Raw genomic sequence first — 24383 nt, forward strand, 5'->3', positions numbered from 1 at the left:
TGCCCGTCTCTATTTTAATTTTCCTTAAAGCGCTGCTGTTGACAATACATCTTCCAACTAATCCGATCAATGTTCTTGGCCGTTCGTGGAAGGCCCACCCGTTTCTTGCCCACACAGACACCCACAGCCACAGCACCTCTCGTTGCCCAGAGCCCTAGGCTGCGTGGTCCCATGCAGGCCCCCCTAGCCGGGCAGCGTTCACGAGTCCCACCACCTCACCCGCACGGGCACACGGCTGTCTGAAGAAAAGTGACATACACTGGGTTCATCCCCCATTCTTCTTTCTTTTGATACGCTGCTGGCAATTTTGGGCAACTTACAAATTTCTAGGTCAAAATCAATAGAAACATCTGAATTTTTACTTATATTGTGACGGACTCACAGACTGCTGAGGATACCATCCTCAAAACTTAATTCTCCCAAACACACACGTGGTGGCTCTCTCCTCACTCAGGTCTCCTCGTGCGGTTTTCTCCAGACTCAGCTGGGCACAGCACCCCGAGCAGCAGCACCACTGCACTGGCTCCGGGCGCAGCAGGGCCCAGAGGCACCCGAGGGGCTGGACGCGCTCGCAGCCCCACGCGCAGCCCCATGCGCCTGCTGCCCCTCCCGCCCTCCGACAGTGGCCGGCGGGCATCCAGGAGGGAGGAAAGGACCCCTGGGCCTGGGGACACCTCCCTGCTAGAGGCCACAGTCAGCCCTGTGCAGACCAGCCATCCTGAAACGATTGTAAAATGCATAAAATGCAGGAGCATCCTAAGGAACCATTCAGGCAGCTTGACAAGCTTATTCTAGAAACCACTCAAAGAAACCGGTGTAAGAACAGCCAGTGTTCCTGGGCAGGCAGGACAGGGAGGACGCCGGCAGTGGCAGGGGCTGAGGCCGGGCACTGAGCAGGGCAGGAGGCCTGGGAAAGGACCTGGAATGCCGCCCGCCTGTGGCCATTGGCGCCAGGCTGCTCCCGGCGGGGGAGACGGCGAGAAACAGCCCCCACGTCAGCTCCGAGTGGATTACACACCCAAACGGACAGCAATGAAACCATTAAATACATGTTTACAACACATTTAAACACTTATATGACTGTTTTAAAACACACCTAAAATACGCTCAAAACCTGGGCCGCGGGAAACTCCCTGAACACGACCTAAGGGGAGGACGGGCTCCCTGAGCTTTAGCTGGAACCCCTCAGGACAGGGCGCCGGGGGGCTCACGCCGATGGGCGGCCGGGGGGGAAGGGGGTGGGGGACCGCCAGGGGTTCTGTCTGTGCCGCCCCCACCCCCAGCCCCGCACACACCCGCACGCTCATAAAACAAGCCCACATCAGGACAAACAACGTGAGCATCAGACGAAGGGTTTGCCCATGTTTACTTTTTCACAAAAACAATGAACACACAGAATATACAACAAAGTATAACATCGGTAAACATAAACTCCAAAAAAGAGCAAAGGTTTAGAACAGGCAGGCCACAGAAACAGCGGCGTCCAGAGGTGCCGTCCACGGGCCCTGGCCGCTCTGTCCTGCATGGGGCGTGGGCGGAACGACGTGAACACGACAGCCCGACAGGCAAAGTCGGGGACTCGGGGTGTGCTTGGGTGGGGGCGGCCGCCAAAGGCCTGCGTTCTGGCCCCGGGACGAGCGCACGGAAGGCGTGTTCCCACACCCAGGAGGCAGTGAGGGGCCGATGCGCGGGCCCTGCAGGCCCTGCCCAGGACAGGCCTCCCAGGACCCCCGGGTCTCTGCTGGCATCACGGAGGGCTGCTCGGCGCCCCGAGAGCCCGTCAGCCGTGAGCAAGGCCACCCCCACCCAGGCCTTGGGGCGGCCCCTCGGCAGCACGGCTGCCAGGCACTGGTGCTCACGAGCGTGAACGTCACGGCTGCCGGCCAGGGCGGAGAACAGGGCTGGGACCCACGTGTCCTGCCGTCCCCCGTCCGACACCCCCGAGGGCTCTGGGTAGGCTCGCCGAGAACCTGTCGGCACTGGGGACATTTCCCCTCCGGCCTGCATGCTTGTGCGTCTCGGACACTCTCGCTGAATCACGTTGGAAGCAAGAAGCCCGACAAGAGACAGTCACGCGGGCCTAACTGGGAACGCACAGAGGCCTGCTGGCCAGGCGGCTCCGCGGCTGCGGTCCAGCGACTTCGGGAGGCTCCCCGCTCCTCCCAGACCTGGTACGAGTCTGGCGCCTGCTGCGTGCCCTGCGGACCCCAACCCCAGGTGCTGGGTCTCTGGGAGGCTCCCCTGGGTGACACGCGTCCCACACGACTCCACAGAGTCGGAAGACCCGGAAAGTCGTGCCAGGTTCCTCGGATTCCACCAGCGCCTTTTCCCTGTGCTCTGAGGCAAACCCCGCCCCGAGGACGGCCCTGTGCCAAGTCTGGGTGTCCTCCGGCAAACCTCCAACCCTGGGAGTGGTCCTGGTCCTGGGACCCTGACACGTATCATTTCTTGTTTAAGAAACCTTCAATCCTGACGCCGCCAGGTGACAGCTTTTCTATCCTCGTACCAGCTCTGGTCTCGTTATCACGCAAGACCCGCAGAGCACCTCCCAGACTCCGGAGGCCCTGACCCGAGGGGTGGGACCCACCATCCAACGGATCCCCAGGCCGCCTCGCCCGTGTCACCACTGGGACCCTGGCTATGCTCTCAGCCTGAGGAGTGCTGCCAGGGTCAGGTCTTCACGTCAACATGCCCCGTGGGGTCCAGCCGGTCCTAAGCCGGCTAAGCCCAGGAGCACACCACCGCCCTCTCCAGCCCCAACCAGAGACAGCGTCACACTCCTGTTTGTGGAAACCACATTCAAGAGCTTGAACAGACGCGCAGGCACCCAGCGGGGGCTGCACCAGATGCTGCGGGCCCCCTCCCCCGCGTCCACCCCAGAAGCTGGAAGCGGAGGCCAGCACCGCGTCAGCGTGGCCACGGTCTGCCGAGAAGCCATGAGACCCGGTGAGGAAGGGGTCTCACCCAGGTCGCGGTGGTTTCCTGAGAGCCGGGCTGAGCAGCTCCTTGCACGTCCACGATCTACTCATCACCCCCAGCAGCTGCCGCTCCCGAGCCCTCCAGTCCCAGAAGCCCACCCCGAGACCCCGTGGCATCATGTGCTGGCAGGAGGGGCAGGACCCAAGTGGAGACGTGCGACCTGCGGCCTGCCCTGACAGCCCTGCCGTCGGCACCAGGTATGGGGGACGGCGGCCCGTGGGGTGCAGCAGGCACAGCGGCCCACAACACGGCATCGCCACACGTGGGCGAGGAAGCACGTGCACACGGCAGCCCCGCCTGTCCGAGCCACTGCCAACGTGGACGCAGGACGCTGGAGCGCCCGCCCTGGACGCGCAGACACGCCCCGTGACAAGCTGTGGCCCGGGATGTCACGGAGGGTCACGGCGATGTGGGCAGACGCCCCGTGTGCTGAGACAGCCAGCGGAAACCCAGCGTCCTCTCCTCTGTAGAGTCGCATCAGATACAGAGCACGCGGTGCCACGCGGCCCAACACAGCCCAACGGCCACACACCCCTCACCGCCTGTGCGTGGCTCTACCTGTGCTGTCAACAGGGTGCACAGAAAACAAAGACCAGAGCGCCAAACAGCAGGACGAGGACGAGGCGAGGAAGCCCGCGGGTGTCTAAGACACACGGGGATTGCAGAGTCTCCCCGGACGGAGACTCCCAGCCCAGCACCCGCGGACCATCCCCCTAACTGCCGGAACACAGAGGGGAGCCTCATGTGGACGCGGGCCCGGGGGCCTGCGGGAGACCTGCCCCAGCAAGGTGGCCTCCAGCCGCGCACACGTGCCGCCCTGAACCACCCACAAGGTGACTCCTCACCCGCAGGCGGGCCTGTCGCCCCAGTAACTCCGTGCTGTCACTCAGTGGGGCTGCACTCGGGAGGTGTCCCCGGGCCCTGCCCCTGCCCCACTCCCTCCACACCATCCAGGAGAAACCACACACACGAGACAGGTATCGTCACAGGGCAGAGGAGACACGGAGCCCGGGGGCCCCAGCAGGAGCGGCCACCCCCAACATGAGGCGCAGAACCCAGCGCCAGCGTCTGTGGGTACAGTGGCAGAGCCCGTGTGGATCACCCGCTCACCAGCGGCCTCGAGTGCGGGTCCTGCCAGGCGTGGAGGTGACACAGAGCCCAAAGGTCGGGAAACCCCTACTACGGAGAAACCAGGTGCCGTCACCTAGAAGCTGCGCCCGCTCGCCCCCACTCACTTGGCAACGGACTGGATGACCTTGGAGGAGGTGTCCTTGAGGTTTGTGAAGAGGCGCTCCGTGCCCCCCCGCAGGATGTCCAGGAGCCCGCCGTAGGGCTGGTCGTACTCGGCCAGCGCCAGGCCTGGAAGCAGAGACAAGCCTCTGATGAGGGCCCGGCCGCCGCGCAGCTCCCACGGGGCCGAGAGGCCAAGAGGCCGGCCGCTGGGAGGCCCGCTCAGCGCCAAGCCAGGCACAGGAAGGCCACGTGGCAGGAACGGTCGTTCCTGGGGCAGGGCCGCCAGGACGGGCCCCCGAGGACACGGCGGCCTGGAGGTGAGCGGGGCGGCCCCCAAGGCAGGCAGCGTTGGAAGAAGGGGGTGTGAGCAGACAAAAGCACACCCACGGGCCGCGTTTGCCCCGGGACTCTCCACGGCCCGTGACGGATGCAGCTGCGCCTGTTGCCGACAGCTGGGTCACCGCTGGGCTGAGGAGCTGGGCTGTCCTGGGACGGGGCCAACGCGTCCGATGTGTGAGGTCTACGCTGGCCCCTCACCAGGTCGTTACCAGCCCACCCCCGGCCGGGCACTGCCGCACGTGTGCCCTCGGGGCCTTGAGAACCCCCTCCCCGCAGCAGCTGGGGCAGCCTCACACACAGGACACCCAGGGGGACGTGCAGGGCCCGGGACAGCTGAGGGGCCAGGAGCTGAGTCCACACCCCGGCACCGAGGCGGGCAGGAGCGCATCCTGGCACAGCGTTCCCAGGCCCGGCCACACAGAGCTCGGGCCGCAGGCTCCTCTGGGGTCACAGCCCCATCATGTCCGTGCCGGGCACGTGACCTGTCCCGACACACACGGGCTGAGGCTGAGGAGAACCACCGGCCGCCTTCCCAGCTGCTGCCAGAGCGGTGTCTGGTCCCCACCCGCGCTCCTTCTACTGTACTCGCCGTCTTGGCCACTGTCTGCCCCGGGGCCCCCAGCCACCCCAGCCAGTGACTTACAGAGGGGCCAGGGGCCTCCGTGGGGCTGGCTTGGTCTCCAGCCCCACGAGTGGGTGGTGATGCCCGTGTGGCCACCCCTGTCGTCGCTCCAAGCTGCAGAGAACCAGTGCTGTCCTGACGGTACGGGGAGAGGACAGCTGGCGTTCATACCTCTCCCCCAGGTCCACTGAGTCTGACAGGCCTGGGGACCCCCAAACCTCAGGGTGTCCTCGGGGCCCCAAACGTGGAGCCTGTCCCTTGCTGCCAGGCCGAAAGCATGCGGCAGGGGCATGGTATCCCCAGGGGACAGATGGTGGGTACTCACCTCCGCCGTAGCCACTGCTGGAGCCCCCGGGAGGGGGTGGCCCTCGGGAAGGGACAGCGTTCCCATAGCCTCCGTTCTGCTCTAGGAGCTGCAAATATTCAAAATGCAAACAGTCGACCTCCGCAGAGGTCAGAGCCTCTGCAGACGGAGGACAGCGGCCCACCCGTCCCCAGTCAGCTGGTGCCCTCGGCTGTCGGCTGTGCACAGTGAGGCTGTCTCCCACGAGCGGAGCCCATGGCCACTGCCGGCTGGGGCCTCAAGCCCTACACCTGCACAGATGCTGGGAGCCCATGGGCAAGGTGCACAGCCCAACCACGTGACGTCAGCACGGGGCCGGAAGCCCCACGGGGTGCCAGCCTCAGGTCAGATGCAGCTTCCACGAGGACTCGTAGGTTACTCGGCCACACGCTTTAGAGTTTCTGGTGTGATTTGATGAGACAGTAGCATTGAGGTAAAGGAAATAAGGTACACATAACCGTCACTTTTTCTGAATGGAATGAGACTTTGCCATTTTTGGTGTCTTTCTGGATGACCTGATGGTTGATGCTAACGTTCTATAAACCCCTACAAGTAACGCACACGCCCTCGTCTGTTAGACAGGCCATGTCTTCTCTTCACAACTTCTCTGTTTGCTTAATCAATTTCTAGAAGAAACAACATCGTCGTTCTGACCCTACACTTCCCAGCACTCCCTGCAAACCCTAACGAACGGTGCTCAGCATCTCTGGGCCTGTATCGTGAAGGACACAGAGATGCTACTTGGTTTTTTTAAAATTCCTTTTTCAGGGATCCCTGGGTGGCGCAGCGGTTTGGCGCCTGCCTTTGGCCCAGGGTGCGATCCTGGAGACCCGGGATCGAATCCCACGTCGGGCTCCCGGTGCATGGAGCCTGCTTCTCCCTCTGCCTGTGTCTCTGCCTCTCTTTCTCTCTGTGTGACTATCATAAATAAATAAAAATAATAATAAAAAAAAACAACCAAATTTTCAAAAATAAAAAAAATAAAATAAATAAATAAATAAATAAAATTCCCTTTTCAGGGGCCTCTGGGTAGCTCAGCGGTTGAGCGTCTGCCTTTGGCAGGTCCCGGGATCAAGTCCCATGTTGGGCTCCCCCACAGGGAGCCTGCTTCTCTGCCTGTGTCTCTGCGTCTCATAAATAAATAAAATCTTAAGAAAAAAAAAATCCTTTGCCATGCCCTCCTATTTAAGGACACCGAGCCCCTCCTCCTGTTCTCATTCTCAGGAGCTCTGCTGCCCCAGGGTGGGCTGCCTTCTCACAGGGAGGACCACCTCACTGCTCGCTCAGCCCCATGTGGCCCAGAGAACCCGACAGAAGGGGTTCACCAGGCTACACACCCGCGTCACGGGTCCCAGAAGCACCAATGTCAACGTGCGCAGCAGTCCCCCCACCAGGGGCGCCGTGTGTCCGGCAGCACCTCTGCTCTCTGATCCCAAAGATCAAACAGCTCCCCGACCACCACCCAACCGACCCGCTGCCAACTCTCGGGGAGCACTGTCCCTGGAGCAGACCCACCATGCCACCCAACACCCTCCCACAGCTTACTTCCTCCCCCGGGGTGATGACTCTCCCTGCCCCCGACACGGCAGGTCCTTATTTCCACCTCCTGCCTGGGCCCCCAGGCCTGGGGACAGGCCCTCATGACACCATCTGCCAGAGCCCCACACCCAGTTTATGGGCTCCGCCCCCGGGAGCCCCCAGCAGCTGCTGCCAGGAACCCTGTCTCCTGCCCAGGGCAGGTGGGCCTCTCAGGAACGTCCTGAACACGCCATCAAGGACAACGCCTGGCAAGGCCCCTACCTCAGTGATGGGAGACTTGGGGTTCACGTTCCTGGCGGCCGCGATCTCCTGGAGCTGGTTCACCAGTTCTGTGATGGACAGCCGCTCCTCGGGGTTGACCTTCAGCGTGGCGCCTAGGGCAGAAGCAGGCGAGCTCAGGTCAGGGTCGGGACCGCAAGACCGTCTCTCCCCAAGGTCACAACCCCAGAGGCCCCTCGGTTTACTCCCGCCACTGGTATTACCAGCAAGGGAGTGAAACAGGACATGGAGAATGAGACCAAAACTGGCACAGTTACCAGAAAGGGCCACTCAGAGCCCTGAGAATTCACACGGGCGCTGGGCGCGGGGCACAGCCCCAACGGGGAGGGGGGGCAAACAGCCACGAGGGGCGTGACAGATGAGGCCGAGCACTGAAGGGTGGCATGGCCTTCAAGGCCTCTGCACATGGGACTTACGGATGAGGTCGTGGAACACAGAGTACCGGGTGTCGTTGGGGGGGATCGAGAACTTCCCGTTGACTATCCGCAGCTTTGCTCCATCTTCAAAAGGATGCTGCCGGAAGCACAGCAGATACAAAATGCAGCCCAGCGCCTGTGGGGAGGGTGGAGGTGAGGGGGGGCAGGGGCGAGGGGGCAGAGTTGAGGGGGCGAGGTGGGGCAGGAGTGATGGGGCAGAGTTGGGGCAAAGGGGGCATGGTGGAGGTGGGGCACGGGGGTGGGGGCGGGGCAGGGGCAAAGGGGGCGGCCAGGGCGGGGGTGAGGGGGGCAGCGACGGCGGCGTTGAGAGGATGAGGTGCGGTGGTGGTGCAAGGGGGCGGGGTTGGGGGCAGGGGCAAAGGAGGCGGGCAGGGGAGGGGCACCGAGGGGTGGGGCAGGGGGAGATGGGTGCCAAGGGCAGGTGGAGGCGGGGCAGAAGTGATGTGGGCAGGGCTGGGGCAGGGCGGGGGGGGGGGGGGGGGGGGGGGGGGTGGGGAGATGGGGGCAAAGGGGGGCGGGGGCAGGCAGGAGCGATGGGGCGGAGTTGGGGTGGGGGGTAAAAGGGGGCAGGGGTGAGGGGGGGAAATGGGTGCAAGGGGGGAGGAGGCGGGGCAGGAGTGATGGGGCGGAGTTGGGGGCAGGACAGGGGCAAAGGGGATGGCAGTGGGGGCGGAGCGGAGGTGAGGGAGGGGCACCGAGGGGGCAAGGGGTGCAGGGGTGAGGATGGAGGCCCCGAGGGGCGCCCCCCCCCGCACACCCAGCCTGCCCTGCACCCTCAGGCACGAGCCCCTGCGGTCCGAGGGGCCAACAGTGTCTCTCTGTCATCGGGAAGCCCGTCCCCACGTCCCCACGTGCAAGCCTCTGGCCCCCCAGGGCCACCCGGGAGGACACAGCGCGCACAGCCCACCGCGGCAGGAGCAGGAAGCCAATGTGCGCCCCGGGAGTCCACGAGAGGCCCTGCCCGAGACGCCCCTCCCCACCGCCCACTACCCCGCAGCTCGGCCGGGGCCACGGAGGAGGAACGGAGGCATGGAGTGCCCACAGCCGCTCCCTCCGATGGGGGGGGGGCCGCAAGCCCCTCAGCACGCAGCATGAGCTTCCCCTGCGGGACCGCGGGCGCAGGGATGAGCCGAGGCCACCGACTTGGGCTGGACCCACGTTTACAAAGAAGACTGCACAGGCTGCAGCTGTGGGGGGCCTCTAGCGGGCACCCCTAGCTCACTGCAAGCCGCAATCAGTGGCCACCTGCACTCGGGTGGAGACTCCCCCGTCCGCAGCAGGGTTCGCGGGAGGCTTACCCGGAGACCTCAACTCGGCCCTTGACAGTGGTCTGGGCCCGAGGCGCGGCTCCCCCCACCCCCCGCTCTTAGGGGCCAGGAAGGGGGCGGGCGGCCTTGGTGTGGGCAGGTGCAGCCCCGACCCCTGGGCGCCGCTCTCCCCCAGCTCCTCCCGGACACCACGCCCCAGGAGGGACACAACCAGGCTTCATGCCCACACCATGCAGGCACCACCACAGGGTCTCAGGAAGGTGAAGGGAGCAGGGTCACCCGGGCGTCAGGGCCTGGCCCTCACGCTGCTTGTCAGCAGACCTGCAGAGCTCTAAGACTGGGACGGCCAGTCCGGCTGCATGAACCCCTGGCCTCTCCTTCAGAGAGATGTCCCTGGGTCAGGAGGGCCCACATGCACACCCGCACGGGCACACCCGCACGGGCACACCCGTCACAGGCGCGCTGCCCCAGACACGGCGTCCCCGAGGACCCTGTGGGACACCCCACCCGACTCTGTTCTGCGTGTCTCTGCTAAGGGCAGTCACAAGTAACTCTTGTGAAAACAGCAAAAGGAGAAGAAGGAATAAGGGGAGTACAGGCAGGCGGGAACCTGCCCCGAAGGCCCCACATGCCCACAGCGGGGCCGCCAGGTACCACGGTGGCGCAGCCTCACCCAGATGTCCTGCTTCTCGCCGATGGGGAAGTTGGAGTACAAGTCCACGATTTCCGGTGTCCTATACATGGGTGTGGTGTTCCTGGTGATCTGAAGGACAGAGACAGTCTCAAGGGGAAGGCCACACACGAGCACCATTCCTTATCTTGCTTCGAATCCATGCCACTGCCCAGACGGTGGCAGGCCGCTCGCCTGCCTCCTCACCCCCACTGCTGCCTGCCCCAGGGGCGCTGGTGCTCGCTGGTGCCTGCGGATGCAGCCACACCCAAGCATTCAGTGTGGGCACCCGGCTGCCTGGGCCGGAGGAGAAGTGTGTCCCACCCGCAGGAAGTGTGGCCCGGAACTGTGAGAGGAAGCGCTCTTCTACGAGACGCTTCGGGACAGGTCCTTGTGGGAGGCTGAACCAAACCAAAGTTAGCAGGCTTTTAGGTAAAGCACCCTGGGGGCCGTGTACCAAGGGTGGGACATGTGACAGACAAGGCTGCGGCACGGGGAGGCCTCGCGCCCAAGGGAAAGGTAAGTAAGCTAACACCGACCACGAGGCCGCAGGCACCAGGGCCACGACCTCGGCCGGACACACACGGAAAGTACGACAAGCTGTTCTCCACGTGACGGTCGGCCACTCAAGCCCCTGCAGAGGCCGGCCACAGGTGGGGTGAGTGCACGGGGGCCCCCGTTGTGGACACAGGGTGCGCGGGCGGGGTGTGTTAACTCCTGCAACTCCTCGGGGATGAACAAGGGATGAACGGGAACAAAGTGGGTGGAGGCCTTGAGCAGCCCATTCCAAAAACTACACTCCTGCGCTCAGGCAGGACTCGCCCAGGACACCAGGGGGAGGTGAAGCTGGGGGCGCCACACAGCCCCCACACGCCCCAGACGCAGGGGGACAGGGGCATCACACGGGAAAAGTCCCCGAGCGGCATGCTTAGGATCCTGAGCTGTCGTGCGTGACCGATACACTTCCACTTAGAGCCCTACACCCTGTCAGCTGGACCTACTCACAGACCCAGCCACTGCGCTTCCGGCCTCACACCCTGAGACACGCACACGAGAGCCCTACGCAGGCTGCTCAGGGTGCTGCCGTCTCTAACTGTGCAGGTGGCACAACGCTGGACCCCGCCCGACCAGGAGCACAAGGGGAACCGGGTGGCACCATGGAGGGACCCATGTGCAGACCCAGAGAGGCCATGACGTAGAAGATGCAAGCAGAAGCCAGAAGAGCATGTGGCACGTGAGAGGGCGGGGGACCTGGGAAATGCGCACCCGTGTGCGCATCCCTGCAAGAGAGACAGGAGGACAAAGCGGGAAGCGTGTGGGCAAGGGGCGGGGGGGCCTCTGCTTTCAGCTCAGTTTTTCTGGAAACCTGTAACTGCTCAAAAAGTCGTCTATTAAAAAATAGGATAAAAAAAAAAGAAATCACACTGAACGTACTGTGGTAACACCAGCACCCCGAAGGGGAGAGGGAGAATCCAAGGACTTCTCCGCACAGCACGGAGGAGCATGAGGGAGCACAGAACCACACGTGAATCTGGGTCCCTTTCAGTAGATTTGTTTTCTCTAGTAACACGAGGATTCTGGGATGTGCAGCTGGGCCATTCGCTAGGAAAGAGGGCACACAGATGTGGCATGGGGGCAGGAGGCCCACGGGACAGGCCAGATGGAGGGACCAGCGTAGATGCAGGGCTTCTAACAGAGGGACACGCGTGTAGGTTTGCACGCACGCGCCCACACGCCCAGAGCTGGGTCTCTGGTGCTCCCTCCCGCTCAGGCGGCAGCGCTCCCCTGAGGAACACAGGTGCCAGGGCTGGACGGGACCCCCTGCTGCTCCACAAAGTGCACAAGGGCTCTCGAATGAAGGGAGCATGTCCAAGCACACAGGACTGAGCGTGAAGCAAATCTCGGCATCTGGGCACCAAAATATGAACCATGAAAGAAATGGCACCCACAGTCCTTGCAAACAATCACGGAGGATGGGGGGCTCCTGTTACGGCACTGGGGTGCACGTGCCCCCGGGCCAATGGCAGGGGTGGGAGGAGATGCAGGGCAGGAAAGCACAGGAGTGGGCCACTCCCGCCCCCCACCCATCACCCCAAACAGGTGTGCACGACACACAGCAGGTGCTCTGCACGCTTGCAAGGAGCTACCAAAGTCAGTGATGGGGGCGGGACTCAGAGCCCATGAGGCGGCCACAAACCACCCGCCCAGCACCCGGGGACAAGGACCTCTCTCCACACTCCTACACCATCGTTACTCTGCAAAGTGGCATAAGGAGAGCTTTCGAACGTTTGCGCTTTGCCGGGAACAGCTGTGCTATAAATGTGCTCACACACAAGAGGGAACGCACTGGTCTGGGGTGATTTAGTGATGGAGGCCCCCTTCCCCGATGAGTGCAGACCATCTAGGAGCACCTGTGCTCTGATCCACGACACCTGTCTGGGGCCTGCAGGGGACGGTGACACCTTCCAGGAGAAGCAACAGGTGCTCTGTGCAGACCTGACCTCCAGGCGGGCTCCTGGTGGTGCAGGCCCCGGGGGCCGAGCGGCTGGCCTGCTCAGGCCCCGTCCCTCAGGCTCCTTCCCAGCAGGCTTCCCTGGACGCCCCTGCAGAGCGCAGCCCCCACACGTGGCCTACCCCGACATCTCTGGGGTTTCCTGCCTCTGTGTTTGCTCACCACGTATAAAAGCACAGCTGCTGTGAGTGTGCAGCTCAGGGGTGTCCAGATGAGGGCAAGCCGCACAGTGCCCCCGGCCCCTCCCCAAGGCCTTGTTGCCACGTGTGTGTGTCGTCTGTCACGCTCTGACCCACATGTGCTCGGGACACACCCACCAACGTCCTTTGGGGCTTCCTGCGGGAGCCCATGACGTGTATCTTTAAATGATTTTTTTTTTTAAACAGCCACATTTGGGATGGTGGCAGAGTTCTGTGGGTGGATGGCAGGGACGATAGCACGATGAACGTACTCGATGCTGCTGGCACACGCACTTAAGAACGGTGGAAATAGGAAGTTTTCCGTTACAGGTCTTGTACAAAAAAAAAAAATCCCCCCCCCCCAAAAAAAAAGCCATAAGAGGCAAGTTTGGGATGAGGTGAGTGACAGACACACAAGGTAACCCTCAAGTTTGGTTTCCTGGCCCAAAGACACACCTGGGAGGCAAACACCAAGGTCTGGCCCGCCAGTCCTCTCGGGCACAGCACACCGCCGCAGTCCGAGCATCAGAGGAAGGAGGCCAGGACGGGGGCACGCGCGCCACCACTCACCTCTTCCTCCACCAGGGCCCGCCTCTGGGCACTCCAGCTGTAGTCGGGGTAATGCGATATGGTCGTGGCACTGCCAAAGTCACACAGCTTGATGGTCCCTTGGTTACTGAGCAATAAGTTTTCCACCTGCAGAATTCCAGAGACAGTCCTTATGAACTTGGGTGCAGAGACCCAGGCCCAGGGAGTGCTGGAGACGGGACGGGGTTCCCCGGACCACAGCGAGGAGCCTTCCTCCCACAAACGGGAGGACACAGCATCTTAACTTCTTGTTGATCCAAGTGATTATGGGTTCCTTTAAAAATAAGAAACTCAGAAAAATAAAAAGAAAGAAAACTGAAGTCAAACATAAATCAAAAATAACTCCAATCAATAAAACATTCAAAAGAAACCTTTAAAAAAGTCAGTTAAAAGATGAAGAACATTAACACACCATTTCAAAATCATCAAACGTATCAAGAACCTAGGAAGAAATCAAACAAAAGATGCAGAAAACACCTCTATTCAGAAAACTATGAATAACTTAGGTAAACCATTAAAATCCAAAGAGTCAAGGAATCAGACGTCTGTGCCCGTCACCCCCGGACAGGTCCCCAGTCCAGGGGCCAGGAGCCAGCTCCAGCCAGCCTGCTTCCCGCCGGCCCCACACTGGGTGGCTTCGTGACACGGGTCCCAGGCAGCTTTACTGGCGTGGCCGCGCGGCCTGCTCACCGGGCCCCTTACCCTGAATGCACAGCTGGTGTGTTTACACTTGGGTCTTCTAAGGCAAAGCCTGTCAACTCACACTCTGCGGGACAGTCAAGGCAACTCCAATCAGATTCTGGAAAGGTTTTCCGGTGGAACCTGACCAACTAATTCAGAGATTCACGTGGAGAGGTGAAGAGCGCGGAGGCCACCTGATGCCCGACAAGCAGATTTAAGCCTCCCTGCAAAGCTCCGTTAAAGGAGAGAGAGGAGCCCAGGGACCAGGGACAGCCCCCAAGGGCATCCAGTGCACGCCACACCGTGGCGAGGGGGCGCCAAGGGCCACAGGCACAGCACGGCCACCCAGGCGAGGTGCCCACGATGGATCGAGGAAGACGACCTGCCCCTTCATGCAGAGTGGCCTCCAGGTCTCTCAGCGGGGTAACGACTCCTCAGCAAGACAGAGAAACTCCAGGCCAAACAAGGAGCATCCCACGGGAGACACTCACTACTCAGAGTGACGACGCAAGCCACAGCAAGACCGGCACAGGGCTCCAAGAAACCAAACAGAAAGCGACCCCTCGGGAAAAACAGGCGAACTCCCCACGGGTACCTCCCCAGAGAAAATCCAGACTCCAACACACTTGAAGAGATGCTCGTTAAAACCCAGGACCAGGGGTCGCTGGCACCGGGTGCCTCCACCCGCTGCTGGAGGGTGGGGTGAGGGTGGGGGGAGACACGACGCCCGACAGAGGGTGCCGGCATCGCTCCACGGGCCAAACAGGGATGGGAGCGCCTCGGGAAGCACGCCTCAACCCAGTGCGCAGCTCCCACGACACACGAGGTGGACGGACCTCGACGCCATAAGGCTGGACAAAAAGCCAGACACGAGCGCTCTGCTCCACAGCCTGCAGTGCCGGACGGGGCCTCACACAGGAGCAACACAAGGACATGCGTTCCCACCTGCCCGTCCGCAGGGCGCCCCCTCGGCGACGCCCGTGGACAAGCCACAGGGAACACCTCAAGGAGGCCCGGCACTGGCTGGCCACTGGGGCCCTCCGGCAAACACAGGGCACTGAGAGGACGAGGGATGTCCGCACCACACACCTCAGCAACGCTGATTCTTTACTAATCTCGTCCTTCTAGAGTTCCCTTCCCTTAAAAAGACTATAGACACACACAGGTGAATGCACAAACCATGAGTCTTGATGTCACGAGAAAATCCGCCCGTCCAGACAGCAGGAAGGGGTGGCTAGCGTGTGGGGCGGCCCAGGCACCCGCCAGGCTGGATACTGACCCCACGATTTCTGCAACGGGGGCACCAGCCAACCTCTTGGGTTCAGGGGACCAAAGGAAAGGTCAAGCCCGTCCAAGGCTCCAGTCTAAACAAAGATGCCACCCCACACTTCCCTGGGCACACGGAGAAGCCCAGTGTGGCTCCAAGGAGGGGAGGGCCCTGCTCCAGGCCAGCCAGGCTAGACACACATCACACTTGAACAAGAATCTGGGAGAGCCAGGGCACGAGATGATCCTAAGGTTCTTCAGCAAAAACCATCTGCTCCTTCAAGATGTGGTCAGAGTCAGGGCGTGAGCTTCGTGGACGCCAGGCACGTTCCACTGTCTTGGGTTTTTCCAAAGACACAACAGGGGAACGAGAAGTAGGCCACAAACCAGGAGAAGGCCCCAGCAGCACACAGGACATGAGAAAGGCCGCTGGAAGGCCAGAGCAGCTCCCGCTAACCACCCACAACCTGACGGGCAGAAAACGACAAGTTTACTGAAGAAGCGGGCGCGGAGCACGGACACAGGCACAGCGGAAACCATTCATTCCAGCGGGGCAACGGGAAATCACGAGCACAGTGCCACTCCCCGCGGCGGGCATCTCGGGAGCAGTGCTCCCTGCAGGAGAGCAACCTCTGTGGCACAAGGCCTGAGGCCCCGAGCCGCACGCAGGCACCCCGCAGAGCCCATGTCCCGGGATGGAGGACGGAGCAGCAGCAGCTCTCCACGGCTCCCGGGGCCGGAAGAACGGAAGGACGGGAGCCTCAGCCGTGAGTGTCCCAGAGCCCGCCAAAGGACAGGCAGGCGGGGTGACAGGCAGGCAGGGGGCATGGAGCCCCAGGCCCAGATCGCGGTGCCGAATGGCAGGGAGGCAGAGGGCTCAGCACCACGTCAGAGGAGCAGCTTCCAGAAACCCGTTCTGACGTTCAGAAGCCCCTACATCCCTCTTGTCTGGAAAAGCCAGCAAGGGGCCGTCCTGATGGGGGCAGGCCCGCAAGGTGGGCAGGAGGTGGTACCTTGAGGTCTCTATGGATGATGGGCGGCTTTTGTCTGTGCATGTGCTGCACCGCTCTGCACGTCTGATAGAAAATCTTCAGAACAGTATCGCAAGAGAGCGGACCTCTAGATTCAATTTTCTTTAAAAAGTCCACCAGCTGCCCTAAAAGAGACAATTAGAGTCACATCACCATGGCGCTGTGAATGCTGCCCCCACCCCGGGGCGGCACGCTGTGCGGCCTCGCCGCTGCCCCCTGGAGCCCACAGCAGCGCCCATGGCCCAAGGCAGGAAAGCCCAGAGGGACGGCCACCAGGACCCCGGGAGCGACACCGCCGCAGCCCACGTGGAACAGCGCCGGCCGCACGGCTGGAGGCGCCCGGAAGTCAGCCGGGCTTGTACCTCGCGCAGCCAGGCCAAGACGCAGCCACAAGACAAAGGACCCGACACGCACGCCCCCCAGACGCCTCGTTTCCTGAGGCAGCACACGGTCGCCCGCCCGGGAGCCTCCCACCGTCAACACACGCCCCGCGGAAGGTGCGTTGTCCACAGGACACGCTGGCCCCCAGCTGCAGACCCCACCGTCCCCGACACGGGGCAGGGAAGCCAGCAGATGCCGTGGGGGCCGGAAGCTCCGCCACACGCAGGGCTAAGTCCTCTGTGACCACGGGCACGCCCGCTGGGAACAGCAGCCCCGTGCCCCAGCCCCCCCCCCTGCAGCCCCCCCCCCACGCCTCCGCATGCTAACCTATAGCCCTGTCCTGCCTCTGGCCCCTGCCCAGGGCCTCTTTTGAGAACCCACCCTCCCCTGGGCTCCGCACTGCCCTCTGCTCCAGGCCCAGGCTGCCTCGGCCCTCCAGCTCCTTCCATCCCCAGGCCCCAAACCCTCAGTGCAGAACCAAGGTGGTTACCACCCCTACAGGCCTCGTCTCCGGCCACCCATCCCGACTCCCTTCCAGCCACAGGCCCCAGGATCTTGGCACATGCTGCTCTCTCAGCTGCGATGGTTTTCCTCTCTCGCCTCCTGCAGCTCCTGGCTCACGCGTCACCTTCTAGGGAGCCTATAGATATGCAAACCCGTTGCTTGGCCTCTTTTTCCATGAAACATGGGACCACCCAACCCTCACTGTGGACTTTGCTTGCAGTCTATCTGTTTTGTCTGGGTGAGTCAGTGAACCCCTGTGCCTGCACACGGCAGTGGCTTAACGTCAAGTGGACTCTAAGTGCTCTGCAGACAGCACAGCCCTTGGGCAGACGGCATGGGCTGCCCACATCCCAAGGGGGCTGGGATTTTCGCCCTGTCATCACCTCTGCAGTCCCAAGCCAGGGCATCAGGGCTCGGACCTGCGCACTCCTGCCCGCTGACCTGTCTGCTAGGGAGTGTGTGCTCTGGCGGCCCGCCCACCCCCCCCCCCCCACCAGCCCGCCCGGCCCTGCTCCCCTGGACCGACCCACAGCCACCCTCTCCCAGCCAGGCCGACTTCCCAGCCGTGCACCCCACCCTCAGAAGGACGGGGCGCGTTCAGGAATAACTTCCTGCTCTTCCCCGTGACACAGGCAGGACACAGGCCCCACCAGGCCCCGCTGAGGGGTCTAGAACAAGGGATGACGGACAGACGGCCATGCTGCCGGGGATAATGGGCAGGAGCCAGGCCACAGCAGGGGCATCACGATGCCAGTGGCTCACTGGCCACTGTGTCCAGGGAGAATCAGGAGGGCTCTTCTTAAAAGTAATGACCTCAAAGGTGGCAGAGTGGCTGGAGAGGGCACAGTGGAGGGTAAGACGGGGGCGAGGACCAGGGAGAGTGGGAGACGGTGGGCACCCATCCAGGTCCGCCGCCAGTGGGACTGGCACCCACGTCCCTCCCTAAGATCCCCTCCACCCTCTACTCCCACACCCTGCAGCGCTCAGCACCCAACCTGCAAGCACCCCAAGCTTCTCCCGCCGCTCCCAGGACGACGAGGGGTGCGCTCTGCGGGTTTGCTCCATCATGGAGTAGCACTCCACCCCCCGAGGGCAAGGGCTGTGAGCTGCCACTGCCAGGCCCCACGCCTGGTGCCCTTAGCGAGATGGCTCACACTGGTCCTGATGAATCCAGAAGCACCCTGAGCACCCAGAACATGAACAGAAGACATGATACGTGAACCAAAGACACACAAACTACAGAAAGCAGGACGAGGCACACACAGCACCAGCAGCAGAGCCCACGGGGCAGATGAGGAGGAGCTGCGTGTGGGTGTGGTCTCACACACGCCGCCCAGCACGTGCCAGCTGGGGCCTCCACACGGCACCCCATCCCCACCCACAGGATCGCCGGGCTCACACGCCGGACACGCGGCAGTTCCGTACACCAACATTTGTGGTCAAGGAAAGGTATGCGTCACGAAGGGGGTGCTGGCTGGTTGAGGATCTCGTGGGATGGACTAAGGGACCCTGCAGAGCCTTTAAGAGAGAACAAGTAAGTGTACGGGCGTGAGAAGCCGGCTGTGGCAGGCTTTTCTTAGAAAGCAAAGAATGTTTAGGAAAACCCTCTTTTTATGAGCACCTCACTCCGCTGTGTTTAGACAGGGACCCCCACCCCGGGGTGGTTCCCTCGCCCTGGCTCCCTGCCACCTGCCACCTGTCCACAGAGTGCTCAGCGCCTCCGCCCTTTGCCAGCTACGACACGACTCCTCCCGGGTGTCACCGCTCACGGCCCCCACCCTTTCCTTCTCTGAGGGCCCCTCTCGTGGGCACAGGACACCTGACCCTGTGGCTGTGGGGCACAGGCTTCCTCTCTCCCAGCACACACTCCTGCTGACCAAGGCCCAAGCACACTCTACCCACGATGCCCAGGGGCTCCTGCCTCTGGTTCCAGGCCCTGCTGGCCAGGCCTCTGCACCTGCCCAGGCCTCTGTACCTGCCTGGCCTTAAGAGTCCTGGCCCCACTGTTCTCTGAGATGGGAGCTCCAGTGGGGCGGGCACTCTCCACCTGGCCCACGGCTACTTCTTCACCCCCAGGGCAGATGCCCCATGAGTGCAGACAGACACAGCCCTACCTTGGGAACCAGGCACATCCCACACCTCTGTTCCCTTGGCACCATCCAGATACTCACATGACCACTCTGCCCCTGGAACTCTCTGGAAGGCACCTAGGTCCTTCCCACTCCTGTGAATGAACTAAAGAGTCTTCCTTCCTAAGAATACAGGGAGTGCCTGAGACTACTGGGCCGTGTGCCCTCAGGGCCAAGGCCGCAACCCCTCCCTTCCTATTACAGCTCAGCACTCCAACAGGTGGCAACGCTGCGGTTCGCACCCCAACGAAATGTTACCTTTGCAGAGCTCGGTGAGCAGCAGGAACTCAGCCTGCCCAGTGTCTGACTCCTCTTTCCCTATGGACGCTGCAGAACAAAACTGGACAATATTGGGGTGGCCAGAAAGTTTTTTCTGCAGGTGTCTTGTTAAAGGAGAATGCGTAAGTCTGCACATTTAAAAACAAATATACATACAATATTAAGACACTAGAGCCAAAATGTTGAATGAAATTACCTTACAATCCCAGCATGTCGGAGCAGAAAGATGGATAGCAGGTGGGGGCGAACAGAAAGGCAGGTTGCAGGTAGAAGAGGGAAAGGAGAGGGAAGGTGGGGATGAAGACCACCACCACGGAGGCCACACACACCTGACCACAGGCCAGGCAGGACAGCAGGCAGAGGGCATGTGCAGCGTGTGGGAGGCCACGAGGTGCGTGGATTCCACCGAACCTCTGCAAGGCAAGGACCCGCAGGCTCAGGCAGCCAGCGGGCTCACAGCAGACAGAGCTTCAAGAGAGAAAAGAGAACACATTCTGACAGCAGAGGGCAAGGCCCCTGCTGAGGGAGAACATGTGCCAAAGTGGAGAGCCCGCAAGAAGAGCCCTGCACATCCACCATCCGTGCAACAGAAACCCGACTGCCCAAGCGCCCTGGGCGGGGCGAGGGGACCACATGGTGCGGCTGAGAAGTGACACTGGGGCCCACTGGCACCAGGCCCAGCAACGGGCCCTGGCCATCGCCAGAGCACAGCTCATGGCCGGGCACCGTGGGCCACGTCGGGGTCGTGAAGGGGTGGAGGGCAGGGCATCGGCCTACGCTCTAGCTCAGAACACCTCCATTCCCAAAGCTACCGAATCTCTTGCTGTCACCCAGGAGCAAAGACCAAGGGATAAAGCTCCTTTCCACTAAAAATACCCCACAGAGAGGTCCAGTGAAAGCAGAAGGCCAACTTTAGCATCAGAGTTGTCCCACGGCAGCAGGCGGCCACAGCGTGGTGCAGGCCTCCCTACGTGACCGCACCCGCTCTCAGCCCTGGGAAAAGGATACCATGAAACAAACTTCCTGAATGATGGCTCTGTTCTTTTCCTCTTCGTTAGACAATAATCTCTGTATCAGGAAATAACAAGACAAGATTAAGGAGGGTTTCTCTTTCTACTCTACACCCAAGAGAATAAACACAATGCCACCTAAAAGTGGAACCTGCTTACCTGTGCTTTAACATCTGGCCTGCAAAAGCTTGACAGAAGGTTAAAGACCCCTGAAAATGGTCCTTTATGATCCAAGGACACAAGGAAAACTAAAAATACGCATCTTTTCTCCCAATAGGCTGGAGAAAAGTTAGACAACCAAGGAAAAAGGGAGAAGACACTAGCAGAGATGTGGGCTATGGTGCCGACCCCCAGGGTCCGTCAGTGCCTCAGCAGCAGCCCACGACAGCCCCACGGCCCCCGCCAGGCCTGCTGCGCACCCCAGGTACCCCCACCCCGTGACCCCTATCTGCAGACAAGCTGTGCAGACACATTTCACACCAGTAGCTTTCAAAACCCCCCTCTCCGTGGACCCCTCATTTTGGCAGCTGGTACTGAGGTCACTGTGCCACAAAGTTGGAAGGCACAGCTTTAGCGTCCTCTAAGACCGCTGATGGCTTCCCCTCAGAAGGAACAAACGGGACAGACTGTAAACAAGAAATGTTTACTAAATAATGGAAATGAATCTCTGGAAACAGTGTCACTTAGAGATTTCCTTAAGATAATGCAAAAACCCACAGAAATGTCATCCTTGATTACCTTTAAGGCATATTCTCTGCCACTTCCCAGATCTTGAGCTTCATATACAAATGCAAACCCTCCTGAAAATTAGAAAAACAAACATATCAGTTCAGTGCTCTGGCTTATTTAACATTAAGTTTTAAAAATAGCTTCACTAGGTGAAATACAAATTGGACTTGTGGCTGGTAATTTGTTTTCCACAAAAATATTGACCATAATTTATATGATCCTGTCTTTTAAATATCCCATGTCAGAGACAGGAGGGACATCGCCATAGGAACCGAGATCAATGAGGGAAAGAATGGAGAAAACCGACACCACCAAAGCCTCTGAAAACAAGAAAATGAAACTGATAAATTCTGGATAGACTGATCAGAGAGAGCAAAAGCAAGAAAGAGAAATTAAGAGAGGACTGACCAGCAACCAGAATAAAAGAGGCCAGCACCACCCAATGCCCAAAAAAGACTTTAAAGTACACCCAGTATCATATGCAAACACAAATAATTCTTAACAAATTCTAAATTCTGTGTAAGATAAAATGTTAGCATATCAAACCTAATAATACACGCAAAAAGGTAATACGTTATGACTGAGTAGAGCTGGATAAACATTTGAATATCAATGTAATTCTCTTGTTTTTAGGTTCTACTTGCTTAGCTTTTTCTAGTTCCCCGCGGTGGAAAACCACATCACGCAGCGAGGCACTCTCAGCTGACCGGGAACATGACGCTTGCCAGCCTGGTATCAGGGGTCTACAAGAGACCCACAGCCAACCTCGTGCTCGGTGCTAGGGCCCAGGGCTTCTCCCCAGCACCAGGGACAGGGTGAGGACAGCCGTTCTCACCACTGCCACTCGGCACCGAACTGGGAGTCCTGGCCGGTGCAATCAGGCAAAAGAAAGAAACAAAAGGCATCCAGATTGAAAAGGAAGAAGTGAACACGTTTTTCTTTGCATCCAACGTGACTTTGTAGATTGACATTGTGATACCTACCCCCCCAAAAGCTATTATAACTAATAAAACAGTTTAGAGCAATCATAGGTCATATGCAAACATTCATAAATCAACTGTGATATTCAGGGCGCCTGGGTGGCTCAGTCGGATGAGGGCGTCCATTGGCTTATGTCATGATCTCAGGGTTGTGAGATCAAGCCCCGTATCGGGCTCTGTGCTGGGCATGCAGCCTGCTTAGGACTAGGAGTCTCTCTCCCCCTCTGCCCCTGCGCCACCCACACCACTTCACGCTCTCTCTCTCAAAAAACAAAAACAAAAACCAAAAAACTGTATTTCTACATATCCTAGAGATTTCTTAAATATAAGAACAAAAGTAGGGATCCCTGGGTGGCGCAGCAGTTTGGCGCCTTCCTTTGGCCCAGGGCGCGATCCTGGAGACCCGGGATCGAATCCCACATCGGGCTCCCGGTGCATCCGGTGCATGGCGCCTGCTTCCTGGTGCATGGAGCCTCCTTCTCCCTCTCCCTCTGCCTATGTCTCTGCCTCTCTCTCTCTCTCTCTGTGACTATCATAAATAAATAAAATTTAAAAAAAATTTATCTAAAAAAAAAAAAAAAAAGAACAAAAGTATGATCCACAAATGAAAACAATGACCAGTGGACTTCATCAAAGTAAAGAACTTTTGGTTTCTAGATACCTTGTGGAGTGGGTGAAAAGACGCTAGCTGGACTTTTAGTTACCGGCCCAATAAAGGGCTCTATTCAGAAAATATAAAGAAAATCCAAAATTCAGTAACAACAAATTTTTTTTTAACAAAATTTTTAATGGGTGAAGTATATATATATAAAAAGACACTTCCCTGAAGAGACATGAAGGGGGAGTGAGCACATGAGAAGATGTTCAACACCAGCAACCTCTAGGGAGACACTTTAACCGCAAGGATCCCACTGTCCATCTAATTAGAAGGTCTGTTCTTTAAATGGACCATACCAAGTCCATTATGGTCTAGGATGTGGGTCCGCTGAGTGCTTACACTGCTTGTGGGAACACAGTTTGGCAGTTCCTTCCAAAGGTAAAGGTGAGCTGGCTCAACGGCCCTGTCCTCACACCCCTGGGCATTTACCAGGAAAAACGGAGGCACACATCCAGACACTCACACACGGGTCCCCGCGGCGTCACATGTGATCACCCTAGAACAGCCCCAGGCTCCTCAGCAGGGAACAGACAAACCGATCATCCCTGCGAGGAACACAACTCAGCATTCACAGGATGGCACTGGTGTTAACAGGCACCGACACGGAGGCAGAGGGGAAAAAGTGTCCATTCCTATGATTTCCCTATGGAAGCTCCAGAAAATACTACCTGAGCTATAGTAACATCAAGTGACTGCCAGGGGTGAAGGGCGGGAGAAGGAAAGGGCTGCAAGGGGAGAAGGATGAAAACTGTGGGTGATGTTCACCACCTTGGCCACGGCGACAGGTACACAGGTGTCTATGTGCTGGACGTACTTAACGTGTCTGACATCCACATGTGCAGCCTGTGTCACAGTTTTATCTCAACATACCTGATAAAAATGAAAATAGTAAGTCCATACAAGAAAACAAATGAAATAACTGAAAATCCATTAACAAAATAAAAATAGAAAACAGATGGCTTCACTGGTGAATTCTATGAAGCGTTTCAGAAGGAATGAGTATGGCAATCTTGCACAAAGTCCTTCCTAAGTGACAGGAGAAAACAGTTGCCAACCCATCTGAGGCCAAAGACAGAATCACAGATGGCAAGCACTCATTACCACAGATAGAAAAGCCCCCAGGAAAACACCAGCGGAGCGAGTCTGGCAACGGCTAACAGGGAAGATGCTGCACGGGACCCACTCCAGGAATGCAAGGGTGGCTCAACACCGAAAAACAATCCCTGGGCTGAAGGACACAAACAGGACAGAGCACCTCAACAGACACACAGAAGGTATTTGCCAACAAGAAAACTTGACTTTGCTTTTCTTTTTTTAAGATTTTACTCGAGAGAGCGAGCACTCACAAGCAAGGTGGAGGGGCAGAGACAAAGGGAGAAGCAGACTAGACTCCCCGCTGCGCAGGAAGCCTGACGTGGAGCTCGATCCCAGGACCCCGGGTCCATGACCTGAGCTGAAGGCAGACGCTTCACCGACAGAGTCCCCCAGGTACCCCTGACTTTTCAAAATAGTAACACGAAACATTCTCAGCAAACTAGGAATCAGAGGGAACTTCTTCAATCTGACAAGTGGTAACTACAAAAAACCTACAGCCAGCGTGAGCCTTGATGGTGCTTTCTAATATCAAAACCAAAGCAGGGCTACCTGCGGACCACGTGATACTTTTCACCGGAGACCGTCACCGGCACAAGCAAGCTAGCAAGAGGAAGCAAGGGCCTAAAGATCAGAAAGGAAGAGCTAACTGCTC

General features: G+C 59.4%; 1 protein-coding gene across 9 annotated transcripts in view; it reads right to left on the bottom strand.

Annotated features, from left to right (window-relative positions):
* The window catches only part of GAK (cyclin G associated kinase), a 65258-nt gene that overhangs the window by 33057 nt on the left and 7818 nt on the right, over nucleotides 1–24383 (bottom strand). For 6 of the 9 annotated variants that reach the window (XM_055326053.1, XM_055326058.1, XM_055326060.1 and 3 more), the window contains 10 exons: nucleotides 21008–21069; nucleotides 20268–20327; nucleotides 19239–19353; nucleotides 15949–16091; nucleotides 12971–13096; nucleotides 9713–9802; nucleotides 7751–7886; nucleotides 7317–7429; nucleotides 5499–5586; nucleotides 4215–4338 (listed from right to left, as the gene is read on the bottom strand). In XM_055326053.1, coding sequence (XP_055182028.1) covers nucleotides 4215–4338; nucleotides 5499–5586; nucleotides 7317–7429; nucleotides 7751–7886; nucleotides 9713–9802; nucleotides 12971–13096; nucleotides 15949–16091; nucleotides 19239–19353; nucleotides 20268–20327; nucleotides 21008–21069 — 1057 coding nt within the window. Of the gene's footprint in view, nucleotides 1–4214; nucleotides 4339–5498; nucleotides 5587–7316; nucleotides 7430–7750; nucleotides 7887–9712; nucleotides 9803–12970; nucleotides 13097–15948; nucleotides 16092–19238; nucleotides 19388–19588; nucleotides 20221–20267; nucleotides 20328–21007; nucleotides 21070–23404; nucleotides 23542–24383 lie in introns of those variants that run through there. The other 3 variants (XM_055326057.1, XM_055326056.1, XM_055326061.1) reach the window with 3 other exon arrangements.

This window comes from Nyctereutes procyonoides, unplaced genomic scaffold (genome assembly GCF_905146905.1).
Source record: "Nyctereutes procyonoides isolate TBG_1078 unplaced genomic scaffold, NYPRO_anot_genome, whole genome shotgun sequence".
NCBI classification, from domain to species: Eukaryota; Metazoa; Chordata; class Mammalia; order Carnivora; family Canidae; genus Nyctereutes; species Nyctereutes procyonoides.